Source organism: Pseudophryne corroboree, chromosome 11 (assembly GCF_028390025.1).
Source record: "Pseudophryne corroboree isolate aPseCor3 chromosome 11, aPseCor3.hap2, whole genome shotgun sequence".
Taxonomy (NCBI): domain Eukaryota; kingdom Metazoa; phylum Chordata; class Amphibia; order Anura; family Myobatrachidae; genus Pseudophryne; species Pseudophryne corroboree.
Genome location: NC_086454.1, coordinates 185,236,885 through 185,256,306, shown reverse-complemented (window position 1 = coordinate 185,256,306; position 19,422 = coordinate 185,236,885). Strand labels below are relative to the sequence as shown.

The following is a 19,422-nucleotide window of genomic DNA, read 5'->3' as shown; positions in this document are numbered from 1 at the left end:
TGTGTATAATCCTTCTCTCGAAGATGTCCGTCTCCTCGGGCACAGTTTCTAGACTGAGTCTGGTAGGAGTGGCATAGAGGGAGGAGCCAGCCCACACTCTCAAACTCTTAAAATGCCAATGGCTCCTAGTGGACCCATCTATACCCCATGGTACTAATGTGGACCCCAGCATCCTCTACAGACTATGAGAAAAGGATTTACTGGTAGGTAATTAAAATCCTATTTTTTGTAGTACCAAAGCTGGACGGCTCGGTCCAACTGATACTGAACCTGAAGGGGCTCAATCAGTACGGGACTTACTACAGATTCAAGATGGAATCCCTGCGGTCAGTGATTGCAGGTTTAGAGCCACAGGAATTCATGATTTCGCTGGATCTCAAGGATGCGTACTTACACATTCTAATTTGTTCACCGCATCAGGCGTACTAAAGGTTTGCTGTGCAACAGAACCATTATCAATTTCAGGCACTACCGTTTGGCCTCTCATCCGCGCCATGGGTATTCACAAAGGTGATGTCTGTGATAGCTCATCTCAGATCCCTGGGAGTGATAATAGTTCCGTACTTAGACGACCTTATCAAGGCTCCGTCTCCACACATACTCCTTCAACATTCCTTACTAACGTACAATGTACTAGTTCAGCACGTTTGGATTGTCAACTTCAAGAAATCAAGCCTGGTTCTGCATCAAAGAATTCAATTCCTAGGAATGATTATGGATACGGTGGATCAATGAATTTACCTGCCAGAACAAAAAGCACAAAGTATTCGTCATCTGGTACAGTTAGTGCTCAAAACACGGACAGTCTCAGTGCATTCATGCATTTGACTGTTAGGAAAGATGGTGGCGTCTTTCGAAGCTCTCCAGTTCGGAAGATTTCACTCACTGCCTTTTCAACTGGTTCTTCTCGCACAGTGGTCAGGCTCTCATCTCCAAATTCATCAGATGGTGAGGTTCAACAGTCAGAGTATCACTACTGATGGCTCGACATACACAATCTCACCACAGGAAAAAGGTTCAGAGTCTGGAATTGGATAATTCTGACAACGGACGCAAGTCTCAGAGGGTGGGGAGCAGTGGTCTTCAATTGTCAACTTCAGGGTCTATGGTCAGACCAAGAAAGATAACTGTCAATAAATGTCCTGGAACTCGGGGCAATTTACAATGCACTGCGACAGGCAGTGCACATGCTCCAGTCTCGCACTGTTCAGGTTCAGTCAGACAACGCAACGGCAGTTGCATACATCCACAAACAAGAAGGAACTCTTAAGTCACACGGCCATGCGAGAAGTTGCTCGAATCCTGAATTGGGCTGACCATCACCAATGATATTGTTCGTCAGTGTTCATTCCAGGAGTGGACATCTGGGAAGCGGGTTATCTCAGCCATCAGGATTTTCATCTAGGAGGATGGGCGTTAAATCCAGAAGTGTTCCAGATGTTGGTACAGCGGTGGGGTTACCCACAGGCGGATCTAATGGCATCTCGTAACAATCGTCAGACACCCCAGTATGTGTCCAGAACAAGAGATCCAAAGGCAGTGGCAGTGGATGCTCTCACAATCGTGTAGCCATACAGCCTCGTATATCTATTTCCATCATTTCCGCTACTTCCTCGGTTGCTAAAGCGGCTCAAACGAGAGTCCAACAGTCATACTTGTGGCACATAATTTGCCTCGAAGAGCGTGGTTCTCAGATCTCCGCAGTCTACTCGCAGACCATCCGTGTCCGCTTCGTCCAGACCTACTGCTACAGGGTCCGTTCCTTTACCCTGATTTAGCACGGCTGCGTTTTATGGGGTGGCTGTTGAAACCGCTCTCAAGATGAGAGGGCATTCCAGAGTCTGTTATACTAACCATGTTACGTGGAAGCCAGTTACAGGAGCTCATTATCACAGGATTTGGCAAGCTTATATAGGGTGGTGTGAAGCTCGGAGGTTTCCGACATCTTTCAAATTTTCGCATCTTTTGCTATTTTTACAGACTGGTTTAGATGGAGGACTACGGTTATCTACACTAAAGATGCAGGTCTCTGCATTGTCAATTTACTTTCAAAGGCGTTTGGCCCTTTTGCCAACAGTTCACTTTCCCGCAAGGTGTCCTCAGAGTTCAACCTCCATTTATACCACCTACAGCGCCATGGGACTTGAATCTGGTTTTAGATTTTTTTTTTTTTTTTTACAGTCTTCAATTTTTGAACCCTAACAACAAGTGGATGTTAAGTTTCTCACTTGGAAAAAAGTTTATCTACTAGCCTTAGCAAGACGCGTTTCAGAATTGGGTGCCTTGTCATGCAAGCCATCGTATTTGGTGTTTCATGATGATAGAGCGGAACTTCGGACAAATCCCGCTTTCCTACCAAAGGTGGTATCTTCTTTACACATCAATCAACCAATTGTAGTTCCTCGGTTATCAGAAGGGGTAGGAACTCCAGCTACTTTGGATGTGGTACCCGCACTCCGCGTTTATGTAGCCCGAACATCAACAGTACGTAAAACAGATACATTGTTTGTTCTTTATGATGCAGTCAAGATTGGTTGGCCAGCTTCCAAGCAGACCATGGCCAGATGGATTAAGCTGACCATTTGTCAAGCTTACTTTCATGCTAGGCTACAACCGCCTACATCCGTTTCAGCGCATTCCACACCTTCTGTGGGAACTTCATGGGCAGCAGGTCGTGGAGCTTCTACGACGCAACTTTGCCGTGCGGCTACATGGTCATCAGTGCCCACATTTGTGTGCTTTTACAAGTTTGATACGTTTGCGGCTTCAGCATCTAGCTTTGTCCGTTTACTGTTACAGGTGCCAAACAGCTCTCCCGTCCAAGGGGGAACCTTTGGTACGTCCCAAGAGTACTCCAGTGACCCCTAGTGGATGAAAAAAAAAAAAAATAGGATTTTGGTACTTACCATATAAATCCTTTTCTTTGAATCCACAGAGGACACTGGACGCCCGCTCAAAGCAGTTTTCACCTGTCTTGTGGTAAGTTCAGTGGATCTTATGTTAACACATTCTTACCGACTTGTTCAATGGTTAAGGTGATTATCTATTGTCATGTCAACTTTGTTTTTTCATCCACTAGGGGTCACTGGAGTACTCTTGGGATATGGACGGCTTCCGTAGGAAACAGCACTGAATATTTAAATTTAGCACACTCCACCCCTCCATATCCCCGAGTACCTCAGTGTTTTTTCTGTGCTCGAAGTAGTAACAGCTCTGTGGCTGAGTCCACAATTACTTTGAATATTTTTTTTTTTAGGAAAGTCCATGTATGTAGCAGCAGGAGTGCTGCTGAGACCTGGCTTGGTTGGTATCTGGGTCACTAAGGCGCTCATAGTATGGATAACAGAACTTAAGTCTGCCTTACATGACGAACACCTTATACTTCTTGCTGATCAAATGTGTGAGGCTGCAGAGTATCTCTGTACAGCTTCTACTGACGTCTGTCAGCTCACTTCTCGTATTTCATCGTCGCTAGTTACGGCACGACGAGCACTCTGGCTGCGTGCTTGGCAAGCGGAGGCAGAGGTCAAACGAGGTATAGAGGCGTTACCTTACGATGGCAAGAAGTTGTTTGGTCCTGAATTGGACACATGGATTGCTGAGGCTACGGGAGGAAAGTCGGTTTTCTTACTATTGCCTCCACCGGTACCAAGAAGGAGGTACTCTGGACCTTCGTTCAAATCCTTTAGACCTCAGTCCTTTCGAGGACGTGGCAGAGGAACAGCCACGCCTGGTAGACGTGGTCGTGGACGTGGTTTCCAACAAACCAACACAAGTCGTCAGGACGCTAAGGTTACCGACAAGCCAGTGGCATGACGGGCTACCAGCCCATCTCGGTTCTCCGATTGTGGGAGCACGCCTTCAGACGCTCTAGTTGGCGTGGTTACAGACATCCGCGGATGGGTGGATCCGCAATTTAGTGTTAAAAGGTTATAAAATAGAGTTCGACTGTCTTCCGCCACTGCGGTTTTTCAAGACAGGATTGCCTCTGTCGGACGACAAGAGGGCGGTTCTGCAAATTGCCATTCAGTCCCTACTGGATTCAGCAGTTTTGATTCCGGTCCCTGTACATCAACAGGGTCAGGGTTATTATTCCAGTCTGTTTGTGGTACCGAAGCCGGATGGCTCAGTCAGACCAATATTGAACTTAAAGGGTCTCAATCGGTACGTAACTTACTACAGATTCAAGATGGAATCTCTGCGTTCCGTGATTGCGGGTTTAGAGCCAAAGGAATTCATGATTGCGCTAGATCTCAAGGATGCGCACTTACACATTCCGATTTGGCAGCCTCATCAGAGATTCTTGCGGTTTGCGATACGCCAAAACCATTACCAGTTTCAGGCTCTACCGTTTGGCCTATCGTTCGCGCCTCGGGTGTTCACCAAAGTGATGTCTGTGATGATAGCTCATCTCAGATCCCTGGGAGTGACAATAGTTCCGTATTTAGACGATCTGCTCATCAAAGCCCCGTCTCAACACATACTTCTCCAACATGCGCTGCTAACGTACAATGTACTGGTTCACCACGGTTGGATTGTCAACTTCAAGAAATCACATCTAATTCCGTCTCAACGCCTGCAATTCCTAGGTATGATTTTCGATACGGTCAATCAAAGAATTAACCTACCACAACAGAAAGTACAGATTCTACGATATCTGGTACAATTAGTGCTCAAGCCACGCACAGTGTCGGTACATTTGTGCATTCGCCTCTTAGGCACAATGGTGGCAGCTTTCGAAGCGCTTCAGTTCTGAAGATTTCACTCGCGTCCATTTCAACTGGATGTGCTCGCACAGTGGTCGGGCTCGCATCTGCAGATTCACCACAGGGTGAGGTTGTCGCCAAGGGCAAGGGTCTCTGCTCTGGTGGCTCAAGGAACACAATCTAACCGCAGGGAGACTGTTCGGCGGCTGGAATTGGATAATTCTAACGACGGACGCCAGTCTCAGAGGTTGGGGAGCTGTAGTTCAAAATTGTCAGCTCCAGGGTCTCTGGGCAGATCACGAAAGATTGCAGTCTATAAATGTCCTGGAACTCCGCGCAATTTACAATGCGCTACGACAAGCAGTGCACATGCTTCGGTCTCACACTGTCCAGGTGCAGTCAGACAATGCGACGGCGGTCGCATACATCAACAAACAAGGAGGAACGAGAAGCCGCATGGCAATGCGGGAAGTAGCTCGAATCCTCAGTTGGGCGGAATACCACCATGTGATATTGTCGGCAGTGTTCATTCCGGGAGTGGACAACTGGGAAGCGGATTATCTCAGTCGTCTGGATTTTCATCCAGGAGAATGGGCATTAAATCCAGAAGTGTTTCACATGTTGGTTCAGCGTTGGGGTTATCCTCAGGTGGACCTGATGGCGTCTCGACACAATCGCCAAACGCTCCAGTATGTGTCCAGAACGAGAGATCCAAAGGCAGTGGCTGTGGATGCTCTCACCATCGCGTGGCTGTACAGTCTTGTGTATCTGTTTCCACCGTTTCCGTTACTCCCTCTGGTGCTAAAACGGATCAAAAGAGAGTCTGTCACAGTCATACTAGTGGCGCCTCATTGGCCTCGAAGAGCTTGGTTCTCGGATCTCCGCGGACTACTCGCAGACTAACCTTGGCCGCTCCCTCTACGTCCGGACTTGTTACAACAGGGTCCGTTCCTTTACCCCGATTTAGCGCGGCTGCGTTTGACGGGGTGGCTGTTGAGACCGCCCTCTTAAGAAGAGAGGGCATTCCAGAATCGGTTATACCAACCATGTTACGAGCTAGGAAGCCAGTTACGGCAGCTCATTATTACAGAATTTGGCGTGCCTATATAGGTTGGTGTGAAACTCGTAAGTTTCCGACATCATCTTTCAAGTTATCCCGTCTTCTGTTATTTCTACAAACTGGGTTAGATGGAGGACTGCGTTTATCTACACTAAAGGTGCAGGTATCTGCGTTGTCAATTTATTTTCAAAGACGATTGGCTCTGTTGCCGTCGGTACACACTTTTCTGCAGGGTGTCCTCAGAGTACAGCCTCCATTCATTCCACCTACAGCGCCATGGGACTTGAATCTGGTTTTAGATTTCTTACAGTCTTCATATTTTGAACCCTTACAGCAAGTGGATATAAAGTTTCTCACTTGGAAAACAATTTTTCTTCTAGCCTTAGCTTCGGCAAGGCGTGTTTCAGATTTGGGTGCCTTGTCATGCAAGCCACCGTATTTGGTGTTTCATGATGACAGAGCGGAACTTCGGACGAATCCCGCTTTCTTACCAAAGGTAGTGTCATCTTTTCACATCAATCAACCAATAGTAGTTCCTGTGTTGACAGCACATTCTGGAACTCTGGATGTGGTACGAGCATTACGCGTTTATGTATCCCGAACATCTTCAGTTCGTAAGATGGATACGTTGTTTGTTCTCTATGATGCTGTCAAGATGGGTTGGCCAGCGTCTAAACAAACCTTATCCAGATGGATAAAACTGACCATACGTCAGGCTTACCTTCATGCTAGGTTACAGCCGCCTACATCAGTAACGGCTCATTCCACACGTTCTGTGGGAACTTCATGGGCCGCTGGTCGTGGAGCTTCCACGACGCAGCTTTGCCGTGCGGCTACATGGTAATCAGTGCACACGTTTGTGCGCTTTTACAAGTTTGATACGTTTGCGGCATCAGCTTCTAGCTTTGGCCGCCTAGTGTTACAGGTGCCAAACAGCTCTCCCGCCCAAGGGGGAAGCTTTGGTACGTCCCAAGAGTACTCCAGTGACCCCTAGTGGATGAAAAAGAAAATAGGATTTTGGTACTTACCAGGTAAATCCTTTTCTTTGAATCCATAGGGGGCACTGGACGCCCACCCAGAGCAGTTTTACCTGGTTTGTGGTAAGTTCAGGGGATCTTATGGTAACACACTCTCACCGACTGGTTCAAATTATCAAGTGCTGGTTATGGTGTCAACTGTTTAGTTGTCAGTAACGTTATGTGTCAACTTCGTTGTTGTCCGTTATGTTATATGTAATACTCCATTGTCAACCTCTCTATAGTTCCTGTGCGGCTCAGTAAAAAACACCTGAGGTACTCGGGGATATGGAGGGGCGGAGTGTGCTAAATTTAAATATTCAGTGCTGTTTCCTACGGAAGCCGTCCATATCCCAAGAGTACTCCAGTGCCCCCTATGGATTCAAAGAAAAGGATTTACCTGGTAAGTACCAAAATCCTATTTTCTAGTGCTCCGTTATGTTATGTGTCAACTTTATCGTTGTTCGTTATGTTATTTGTAATTCTCCATTGTTCATCCTCTGTCGCTCCTGTTCGGCTCAGTAAAAACACTGATGTACCTTGGGAGTATCGAGGGGGTGGAGGGTTACTAATTTAAATATTTAAATGTGCCAATCCCTGCTAACGCCCCATCCATATCCCAAGAGTACTCCAGTGCCCCCTGTGGATTCAAACAAAAAGGATTTATCTGGTAAGCACCAAAATCCTATTTTTGAAGCAATAGGTTTTCAAGGCTTGTTTGCTCAATTATATTTTGTGTACAGGATGATTCAAAAGTTGCAGTACACCCTTTTGTTAAAAAAAAAATGCAGGAAATGGGAAAACTGAATACTCCAGTAAGGTATGGGTGAGGTGGGCTTTCTTTTAGGGTATGGGTATGTATCTGTTTGCAGCAATAAACTTTTCAGCAAATTCTGATGTTTGACATGTTACACGACCCCCTTTCCATTTGAAAAAACTGACTTAGATTCAAGGTGGCCAATTTCAAGATGGTGCCCATGTTCGGTACATACCCTAAAAGATAGCCCACCTCACCCATCCCTTACTGGAGTATTCAGTTTTCCTATTTCCTGCACAGTTTTTGAAACAAAAGGGTGTACTGCAACTTTTGAATCACCCTGTAGCTTTGCCTGTGGGTTTATGTTAACAATAATAGGGAATTTATTTATTTTTCATTGTGTTATTGAAGTTTTAAATGTTGCAAACAAAACCTCTGAAAATTGGTTGCTTTAAAAACCTGAAGCTTAATATATAAAGCTCTCACTGGAAAGCCTTGTGATAACGCTATCTGGAGATGGCATTAAGCAGGGTTTCCCTCTTTTCCCAACTTCTGCTCTGACAGGCAGAGCTGGGAGACGGCCAGTGTGATCAGTTTTGTGGTCTAAATAAACCACAAGCTGCTCACTGTAGAATAAAACAAATAAAAAAATCTTATCTGCACCCAGGGGTCCGGTGATCTTTCTCATCCGATCATTTGGTCGCCGGGCTCCGGCTCTGTGACCCCAGTCAGCTGTGCATTAAACCGGCATCTCGCATTACAGGAGGTGCTGGTTTACAGCACAGCTGACCAGGATCATAGAGCAGGAGCCCAGCGACTAGCTGCCTGGAAGAGAGAACTCGCTGATCACAGGGCTGGTAACTATACGCAGAAGGGCAAGTAGGGGTGGGGTGGTTGGCGCATGCACGATACAATCTCTTTATTTTCACAAGAAAATACCATGAGAATTGTGGAAAGCAGGTTCACAGAGACAGAGCTTTCTTTCAAACATATGATAATTGGTACATACCTGCAATGTATTCAATTATCGCATTGCGGATTGGGGCCAATTTATCACATCACATCCGCATCTGAGATATGGATTGTGGTGAATATGCCCCTGAGACGTTCAATAAAAGTGTACACATGCATTTCATTGCTGTACTCCGGAGAACTGAAAAGATAAGCTCCAGAGTGACATTTCTATTTTAATAGCTAATGGACATAGGGCTTAATTCAGACTTGTGCGCTAACCCGGTGGTTAGCGTACAAGTTGGAAGGTGGGAGCACTGCGCATGTGCAGGACCCGTTCTGTGCAGTGCCCCCTAAGCCCCAGCCTGATTGACAGTCTAGGACTTTGGTGGCGGGGAAGGGGAGGTTACTGGGTCTGTTTCTCAAAACGGAGGTGTCACCTCAGTTTTGTGGGAGTGCTGAGGACAGTGTCTGCATCTGGTGACGCAAATTTACTGACCTCAGCTGCAGACGTGAGATGGAAATCTGAGTAACCTGAAGGTTACTTAGATGACCAATGATTATGCAGTGTGATCCAATGGTGTGTCTTCAGACACGCTATCATTTCACGGAAGCAGGTAGGAGGCGTCCATTTACACCAGATGCCTCATGCTTGCATTTGCACGTTAGCTTTACAGTATTGCACAGCCGCTTCCATGCGGCTGAACAGTAGCATACAACTCTGAATCAGGCCCACAGATAGTAGTTTACTTTATGTCAATATAAACAAACCCATACGTGTCCAGAGATGCAACATAACATTTGCTTGATTAGAGTGAGAAATTGACACCTATTTCCCCTTGTTCATTAGTCTTTAAAAGGTTAAATGTTACTAGAGCCATTTTAGGTGCGTTTCACAAGCCTTAAAACAGCTATGGTCCCACTGCAGGGCAGGATACACAGAAGAGGAGATAAAGTGGCCAGAGTTAGAACAAACCTGCAGCCAGTCGATGCGTTAGAATGTTAATACAGGTTGAGTATCCCATATCCAAAATGCTTGGGATCAGAAGTATTTTGGATATCTGATTTTTCCGTATTTTGGAATAATTGCATACCATAATGAGATATAGTGATGGGACCCAAGTCTAAGCACAGAATAGATTAATGTTTCATATACACCTTATACACACAGCCTGAATGTAATTTTAGCCAATATTTTTAATAACTTTGTGCATTAAACAAAGTGTGTGTACATTCACAGAGTTCATTTATGTTTCATATACACCTTAAACACACAGCCTGAAGGTAATTTAATACAATATTTTTAATAACTTTGTGTATTAAACAAAGTTTGTGTACATTGAGCCATCAGAAAACAAAGATTTCACTATTTCACTCTCACTCAAAAAATTCCGTATTTCGGAATATTCCGTATTTCGGAATATTTGGATATGGGATACTCAACCTGTAGTATCTTACAGTATTTATGCTCACAGCCAGCTCCTGTATGTGTAGGCAAGTTGAATGGGTTGGGTTGTAGCTAGGCAATTATTTGTGGTCCATTTCACTGTTTCTTTCATTTTTAGGACACTTCATAGGACCTGTTCTCTGCCATTCCTTTTGTAATTACATCGGATTTCCAGCGATATTTACAGCTTTGGACCATCCACAACGTACAACCATTCTTTTTTTCTACATTCTGGGTGTTGTACTGTTCTTTTTGATGCTCTATCCTGTTACGGATCCATCATTGTATGGTGACATTCCTGTCTGCTATTTACTGGAGAAGGGATCCCCAAGCCACCATTCTCTTTGCTCTTGACAACAGCAGCAACCATGGAACTTAGCTCAGCAGTCATGTTAAGGCAAAAGATAACCCGATCTGTTCTGGGGAACAGATTTCATCCACAGTGAATAGCAGACTAACCTGGTGCAGAAGTGGTTGGAGAAACTTCATGTAGATGTCACATGAACTGTTGAATTTTATCAAAGATTTGTTTTGTACGAAACTAGAAACTATATAAACTTTTTTTTTTTTTTTTTTTTTTTTTTGTTTCAAATCTACAGTACCCATTCTGAATGATGGGGCCTCTGACCGCGCTTTTAAATAGAGCTACATTTATAAGACCAGGTGTTCTTTTCCATCAGATATCCTATATATCTATATTTTTGGATGTAAATTTATTCCATAGTGCTCTATTTTTTTACATTAGATGGGGACCCAAACATTATTTTCTGCATGTTTGGGAGATGAATAAAGGTTTCTTATTTTTCACTGGAGAACATTAAAAGGAACAGCCAAAACACTGCGCTGCCATTTCCTTCCATTATACCTGTAGGCGCTGCTTTCAGCACTTTGCAACAATTTGGGGAATTTGCAAAACAGGTTATTTTTATGCAAATCGGTTGAAGCTGCTATTAGAGAACCTGTTGGAAACTAAAGGGTTAATGTATCTTTATGTCTGCACAACACTTTTCTTGTTTTTAAAGCACTGAAAATGGTGAACCTGCTGCTAATTTTCGTAAACCTTTTTCCCACTGAAATTATATTCATATAAAGATAATGTTGTTTATTTGTATGTTTTGTATCACTTCAACGTTTTCACCTCATCACAGTTTTGTCTCCAGGCGAAAAAGGATTGGACCAATGTTTTTAAGTCAATGTATACAAACCAGCAATGAGTGCAGTTGACTTGAAGGTGTTTAACAGAGTGATAGACATTATGCTCGGCCTAATGCTGACAAAATAGATCACTTTTTTTTCTCTATTTTAAAAGCTGCTTAATAGAGGGCTGTTGCAACATTAAGAAATTGTGCTGAAAAGAAAAATAGTTTACATTGTTTAAGGCTGGGTCTCTCAAAAAAGTAAAAACAGTGCTACTTAGGTGGATACTTGCTGCAATAACTTCATTGTTGCTGCTACAGACCTTTCTGTCTGAAACCAAGTGTAATAGAGAAACACAGTGGCGAGGATATTCAAGGAACAGTGCAGCTAAAATAATAAGGGTTTTACTACTGATCTGTGGATAGTGACAGAGTAATCTTTGTGTTACGTTTAAGTATTTATTATGCAGCAATGACAATCCTTTACATGCTTTTCACTTGTGATGCTTAAACCTTAGGACACAATGCTGACGTTATACCTCTTCTTTACTATAGTACTTTTTTTAGTTCCAAATTGAAGTCTTTCTTTGGTTACAAAGATTCTGCTTGGTTTCCTCAGTGCATTTTGCTTTTGCCAGCTATTTAAACTAAACTAAACTAGTTATACAGGTTGAGTATCCCTTATCCAAAATGCTTGGGACCAGAGGTATTTTGGATATGGGATTTTTCCGTATTTTGGAATAAATGCATACCATAATGAGATATCATGGTGATGGGACCTAAATCTAAGCACAGAATGCATTTATGTTACATATACACCCTGTACACACAGCCTGAAGGTAGTTTTAGCCAATATTTTTTATAACTTTGTGCATTAAACAAAGTGTGTGTTCAGTCACACAATTCATTTATGTTTCACATACACCTTCTACACACTGCCTGAAGGTCATTTAATACAATATTTTTAATAACTTTGTGTATTAAACAAAGTGTGTGTGTGTACATTGAGCCATCAAAAAACAAAGGTTTCACTATCTCACTCTCACTCAAAAAAGTCCGTATTTCGGAATATTCCGTATTTCGGAATATTTGGATATGGGATACTCAACCTGTACTTTAACAGTTATCTACTGTAATTTTCTTTAAATTGTCATTATGGATGGAGCATGCCTAACATTAAAACTTAAGACACTGTATAAACATATTCTCAAGTCTCGAAACATGATAACATGCACTTTGTTAAAGAGGGATGCATTTAATTTACTTAGTCTCCTTACTGCCGGTATTTCATACTGGATCCTTTAAAGGTATGCTGGTGATGTGTTACCAGTCCAAACTTGAAACCTGATTGCATGCAGGCTTAATCTAGCACCAGCGAAAGCGTCTCGCTGGACCGCGCATCGCTATCGCTGTGGGGGTTACACACGTACAGATCATGCTTAATTTCTAAGCAATCTAGTCCGATTGCTTAGATTATCGCTCCATGAGTACCCCTCTTTAAACAAGCTTCATGATAGCAACTCTGAGTTGGATTGTTATACAGTAAATTGTCCTACTTAGAGTATTCTTGTAGCGCAGGAAAATAATATTAAGTGATTTTATCCATTTTCCTTCCAAAACATAAAATGTTTTTGTGCGCTACATTAGCCTTTTAAGCAATAACCGCTAATTCCCACCAAGTAATGCTTGCTTAGAGTACACACAAATTGGTGCTGTTTGTGTCCACCATTTGCATCTAGCACAGCATTTCAGAGTCCTATTAAAGCAGTTAGATATAGATTTGACATCTTTATTCTTTATTTTTCCTCCTAAAGCACAATGGGCCTGTGGTTTCAATTTGTTTCTTATGTGTACACTGTACTGACATAAACGGACTTGTAAAAGTGTACTTCTGGGAAACTTAGTTGGCTATCCATATGTTTTTTGCAGTCTTATTACATAGTGAAGTAAGGGTACTCCATTGTATGAGAGCTAATGTATTCTTATAGAACTATATTGTAAAGCTGTTATCTGCTGTACACCAGCATATTTTGCCAAAGGCTCTTATGTGAACACTGTCATTTTCTGTACTCAATAAACAGGCTTTGCCGACTTGCGGCTTCACTCATTTTCACTGTGTTCGTTTCGCAATGGTGAACCGTAGCAGGCTGGAAAATCTAAGAACAGTCTTCTACAAATAAGACTTTTATATGGGAATGCATAACCACAGACTGGTCAGAGTGCCCATGCTGACCCCTGCCCACTGCTAAATGTGCCTTCAATGGGCACATGAGCATCGTGTGTGTCTAGTGCCCGAGGAAGAGATGGCACCAGGATGCTCTAAGGGAAAAAGGCAAGCCGGCAGAGTTAGTGAGATGCTATGGGCAATCTTTTGTGAAACCTTGGGTGCAGGCATTTATGTGAATGTTATGTTTACATGTTACAGGTATCGCCTACCTAGATTTTCTTGTTGACCAAGTACCCCCATTCATAGCAATGGTATTCCCTGATGGCAGTGGCTTCTTTATAATGCCACCTCCCAGACTGCAAAAAATTTTTAGGGATGGTTTGAGGTACATGACAAATCTGGTACATTTACTAAATGTTGATTTTCGGTTGATTTTGACAGGTGTGTTTGACTTCTTAACCAGTTTCTGGTGGTCCAAACTTCATTATGATGTCTGTAAAAAGAGAGACCAGCATATGGGGTGTAGGAAAAATGTCATTAGAAACACTATGGTATGCCCTGCGCTTTCCTGACATATGTACATCACCACCTGACTGAGAGGGCCAAGGAGCCTGAATCAGGAGCAACAGCAGCTGATTGAGCTACCACAGGCCTAGGTTCTTCCGTGCACAGTTAAATCCGAATGCATTCTCTGCTGACAAGGTTATACAGAAGTTCTACCTCAATCGTTCCAATGTAATGAGGCTGTATGACCTCATCAAGACTTGAGCCTTTGCAACTGGCTCCTTTTCCGTCAGTTTATGGTAAAATGGTAGACCTATCACAGACTACTTTCTGCAGGCACTTCACAGATCATGGGAGCCCTCATCCCTCTCAGTAATATCTACATCTGCTTTCCCAGCCAACTTTCACATTGGCACTTCTGTAGTCATGCAGGCATGTCTAAAGTCCTAGGTCTAGGAGATAGGACTGCACATACCTAGTGCAGAGACCACCTAGGAGTAATGCTGCTCTTTACATATATAGGCACCACAACATAGAGTATAGGCCCCTTAAAAGGCAAGTTGGTGGTCCTAAGCAAAGACTACAATGACATAGCGGAAAAATGAAGCAAGTTTTTCTGCTGCAGGGTACACTGGGCTCCACGAGGATTAACATCGGGGGTAGAGTAGGATCTTGATCCGAGGCACCAACAGGCTCAAAGCTTTTGACTGTTCCCAAGATGCACCGCACCGCCTCCTCTATAACTCCACCTCCATGCACAGGGAGCTCAGTTTGTAAGTTGGTGCCTTGCAGTATGCAGGCACTTTACAGGTGGTTGCCTTAAGCAGCCTTTTTCAGAGTTATTTTATTAAGACTGAACAGTAATCTGTTTGAAGACTTCAAGGGCTGCTGCTGGCAAAGTCTCAGACTTTCCAGCGTGCAGCTCCATCATCACCAGTGGCGCTGTATACTCCTGCGCCGGGGTTGCCAGGTCACTGCAGCGGAGACGCAGGCTTCTTCCTGAATGTGAGTCACACACTCCGCCGTCTCCCGGATCGCGGGGCCGCAGACAAGGGGGAGGTAAGGGGCTCCTGTGCCGCACTTTACCGCGATCCAGCGCGGCCATAGGAGGCGGGCCGTGTGCGCGCTGGTGTGGACACTGAGTACTGGGCAGCTGCTCCACTAGCCACCAGGGTATTATTTTGGGCACCGGTCAGGGGGATTTAGTACAAGTTCCCCCATTTTGAGGGGGACCAGGCCGGACCTGAGGCCCCTTCCCCCAACCCCAGGGTGCCATTTATACAATGTTCCCGCCCTGGAGCTGCTTCCTTCTCCTTCACTCCTGGTCAGCGGCCATTACAGATAGAGCCTTGCTGTTCCTGGGATTGCTGGGATGAATCCTCCTCTGTTGAACCGCCTGACTGCCAGTGCTGTGCTTCCTACAGGACACTTGAGTATTCTACCTGTCACTGCGACTGTGTTAGTTAAAAAAGAGTGCATACTGTCAGGGTTGTGTGGTACAAACACCCTGTGATATACATCCAGTGCTTACTGTGTTTGTTATATCTATAGTTATCACATATAGCCATACTGAGTATTACTTTGTATTTCTAGTCCAGTGCAATTTATGGTACATAATTTCTGCATGGTACACTTGTGACTATATTTGTGTGTGTGCATGTAGCTGCTGCGTGGTTGCCTTATTGCAGGGCATTTCACTCAGCGTGCTATTCCTATATTACTATACCTGTGGGGGCTAAGTGTTTCAGGTTTTTTTTCCGTAAATAATATAGGATTGTATCACAAGATATACTGACGGGGTATTTTTACTTGTGATTTATAGTCACCATATATTCTATATCTATTGAACTCCCGGTCTGTGCCATCTCTCTGCTACACTTTGTACCGGGTTGCCCATTATTGTGTATATAGTTATGTCTGCTACACATGGCAATGACATTGGGGCCTCTCCCACACTGCGTAGTAGTGAGGCCGCAGACGTAATGGAGGATAATTTAGCATCTGAGAGTTCAGATTTGGGGGTTCCTTACCCCCGAGTGGGTTGGTAGTGCTTGGGGCATCAAAGGACCCACCTTGGGCTACATTCTCCACTTTGTTAAACACGTTTGTGACTAAATGGACGCCCCCTGTGGGACCACCTGTGCCACTGCAACAGTTTATGGTCCCCGCTGTGAACCCGCCATGAGCGGATTAGCTTTCCTCTAAGTTACAGCATTTGAACCGTTCTATGACTAAATCGAAGTCACTGTCGCCCGCCTAAGACTAAGTCGTCTTCTAAACGGGCCATTACCTCTTCTCAATCCACGGCTTTAACAGACATCCTCTGAGGAGGACGGTGCATATACGGACGCTGATGTTTCAGATGGGGAAGGGATGTCTCGGATTTGATTGAGGTGATACGACTCATTCTTCAAGTGTTTGATTCTGAGCCTGAAACAGTCTCCAAGAAACCGGATAGGTTTAAGCGTAAGAAGGTGGTTAAACAAGTTTTACCCTATTCTAAACACCTGGTTGTCATACGTCAGGAATCCTGGGAAAATCCGGGGACAAAATTTACACCGAATAAGAGACTGTTGGCTCGCTATCCTCTCTCTGCGGAGGTGTGTAAAAATTGGGAAACTCCTCTGCCTGTAGATTCTCATGTGGCGCGTATGGTTGTTTCCTCCACTTTGCCAGTAACTACCGTCACTTCTCTGAAGGAACCTACGGATCGTCGTGTGGAGGGCTGTTTAAAAGCGATTTATACCCTTACGGGGCTGTGCAAAGGCCAAATATTGTAGCGACTTGGGCTGTTGAGGCGTGGGCTCAGGAACTTTGAGGCGGAACTGCCTTCTGATGCATCTGAGCATGCTCTACAATGTCTCTCATATGTTGCCATGGCTTCTCTGTACCTTAAAGAGGCGGCCACCGATGCCGGGGTGCTCGTGGACAAGGCTGCTACTGCATCTGTTTTGGCCAGACGTATCCTTTGGTTGAGATCCTGGTCGGTGGATTTGGATTCCAAGGAAATCCTGGAGGTGCTTCCTTTCATGGGAGACATTCTCTTTGGAGAATACCTCAGTAAGATTGTGGCTGATCTGGCTACTGCTAAAACAGCTTGCCTACCTAGTACGGCTTCTTCTGCACAGAAAGCTAAAAGTACTTTCCCTTGGCCCCTTTCTTACTCCTGGTAAAGCAAAAGGTCAGGCTTACCCAAAGCAAGCTCGGGCTTCCAAACCTGCCAAGCCCAGACCGAAACGTGCCTGGGCCGCCCGTCAGCCAGCTTCCAAGACTGACAAGCCTGCTGCATGACGGAGCAGGCCTCCCTCTGGGGGATCCCAGGGTTGGGGGCCGACGTCTAGGTTTTGCCCAGGAATGGTTGAAGACCACTTCAGATGCCTGGGCGAGGGAAGTAGTCGCTTGAGGTTACTCCATACCCTTCAAGTATAGTCCCCCGCAGCGGTTTTGCCTGACAGATATGCCTGACCACAGGAGTGGCGGTACATATGCCTCTGGTTCAGAGAGGCAAGGGGTACTATTCACCGCTGTTTCTAGTCCCGAAACCGAACGGGTCCTCGCGGCCCATTCTCAATCTGAAGTCCTTGAACAAACATGTGCGAGTCTCCAAGTTTCGTATAGAAACCCTGCGCTCTATTGTTCTGGCCATGGAGCCTGGGGACTATATGGTCTCCCTGGACATACAGGATGCCTACCTGCATATTCATATTGCGGTATCTCATCAACAGTACCTGCGGTTTGCGGTGGGCAACCTTCATTACCAATTTCGGGCGTTACCCTTTGGTTTGACAACGGCTTCCCGAGTTTTCACCAAAGTAATGGCGGTCATGACGGCTGCGCTCTGCCGTCAAGGGGTCAGGATCCTACCGTACTTGGACGATTTGTTGATCCTGGCAAATTCCCCCGAACTTCCCCTTTTTCATCTCGACCTGACGGTCCAGTGCATGAAAGCCCACGGGTGGCTGATCAACTGGAAGATATCCTACCTGGTTCCTGCTCGGAGCATGTTACACCTGGGAGCGTTATTGGACACTCACAACAAACGGTTGTCCCTATTTCAGGAGAAAGTCCTGAAGCTTCAGGACAGGATTCGATGCTTCCTATCTCGTCCGCAAGTGTCGATACATTCGGCAATGCAAGTGCTGAGTCTCATGGTGTCGGTTTTTGACATGGTGGAGTATGCTCAATTCCAATCTCGCCCTCTGCAGAAGTTAATTCTGACCAAGTGGGACCGCCTGCCTCACCGGATCAGATCTCACATGATCTCATTGTCTCCAGAGGTCCGCCTGTCACTGAGCTGGTGGCTGCAGGACCAACAATTGAGCAGGGTCCGTCCCTTTTGGATATCCGACTAGGTCCTTCTGACAACGGATGCCAGTCTGAGAAGTTGGGGCGCGGTGTTGGAGCAACACTATTCAGGGTCGGTGGACCGAGGTAGAGTCTCGACTCACGATAAATATTCTGAAACTGCGGGCAGTGTTCAATGCGTTGACAATGGCCCAGCATTTGATACAGAACAGACCTGTTCAAGTACAATCGGACAACGCCACCATGGTGGCGTACATCAATCATCAAGGCGGCACTCAAAGCCGCATGGCAATGAGGGAAGTATTACAAATTCTTCAGTGGGCAGAACGCCATCTGCCAGCCATATTTGCAGTGTTCATTCCAGGCGTCTTGAACTGGGATGCGGACTATCTCAGTCGTCTGGATGTACACGCAGGAGAGTGTAGCCTCCATCCGGAGGTGTTTCAACTTCTCGTGGACACGTGGTACCTTCCAGATGTGATGGCGTCTCAACACAATCACAAGGTCCTGGTCTTCGGAGCAAGGACAAGGGATCCTCAAGCTGCGTTCGTGGACGCTCTGGCAATTTCATGGAATTTTCAGGTGCCCTATCTTCCCTCCTGTGTCACTCCTGCCCAGAGTTATACGGAAGTTCAAGCAAGAAGGAGGAAACCTGCTTCTGGTCGCTGCGGCGTGGCCCAGATGGCACTGGTTCTCTGACTTACGGGTCTCTCGTGGGATCGTCCCCTTCTACTTCCACAGCGACCAGACCTCCTCGTTCAGGGCCCTTGTGTTTACCAGGATTTTGCCCGTCTGACTTTGACGGCATGGCTCTTGAAGCTTCCATCCTGAGGGCCAGGGGTTTTTCTGAGGCGGTTGTTCAAACTATGTTGAAGGTCCGTAAGCCGGCTTCTGCTCTAATCTACCATAGGGTCTGGAATGCTTACTTTCTCCGGCAGGGTCCACAGGATAACACTGGGATATGATGGAGCGACAGCGGATTGGCACCAAACTATCACAAGCTTTCTGGCCTCCCAGAATGCAGTGGGCTCGTCCATATAATCCCGCCCACTGACTCAGTCAAATCAGTTTTTTGTTTGGTGCGGCAGGTGCCGGACCATGGTCACAGGGCTGCTGTGTTTGGCAGCCCTAAGCTTTATTTTATTTATTTATTTTTATAGTCTTACTATGGTTTTGAGTGATCTTTCCTAACAGCGTCTTACACGCATATTGGAAAGAGTCGCTCCAACAACTCTCCGCCGGGTCGCAACAACGCTTACCCGCTGTACAAGTGCTGTCTCGACGGGCGTATGTGTCGGATGTTATTAGCAGGTCCAGCAGACGTTACCTGGCTGTGGTCTGAGCACGGGGAGAAGGTAAGGCATCGGTTCCGC

General features: G+C 45.4%; 1 protein-coding gene across 3 annotated transcripts in view; it reads left to right on the top strand.

Annotated features, from left to right (window-relative positions):
* RCE1 (Ras converting CAAX endopeptidase 1) overlaps positions 1-13,164 on the top strand; it is an 86,888-nt gene extending 73,724 nt beyond the window's left edge. For all 3 annotated transcript variants that reach the window (XM_063945147.1, XM_063945146.1, XM_063945148.1), the window contains one exon: positions 10,056-13,164. In XM_063945147.1, coding sequence (XP_063801217.1) covers positions 10,056-10,291 — 236 coding nt within the window. In that variant the 3' untranslated portion in view covers positions 10,292-13,164. The remainder of the gene's footprint in view (positions 1-10,055) is intronic.
* Positions 13,165-19,422: the final 6,258 nt, after the last annotated feature.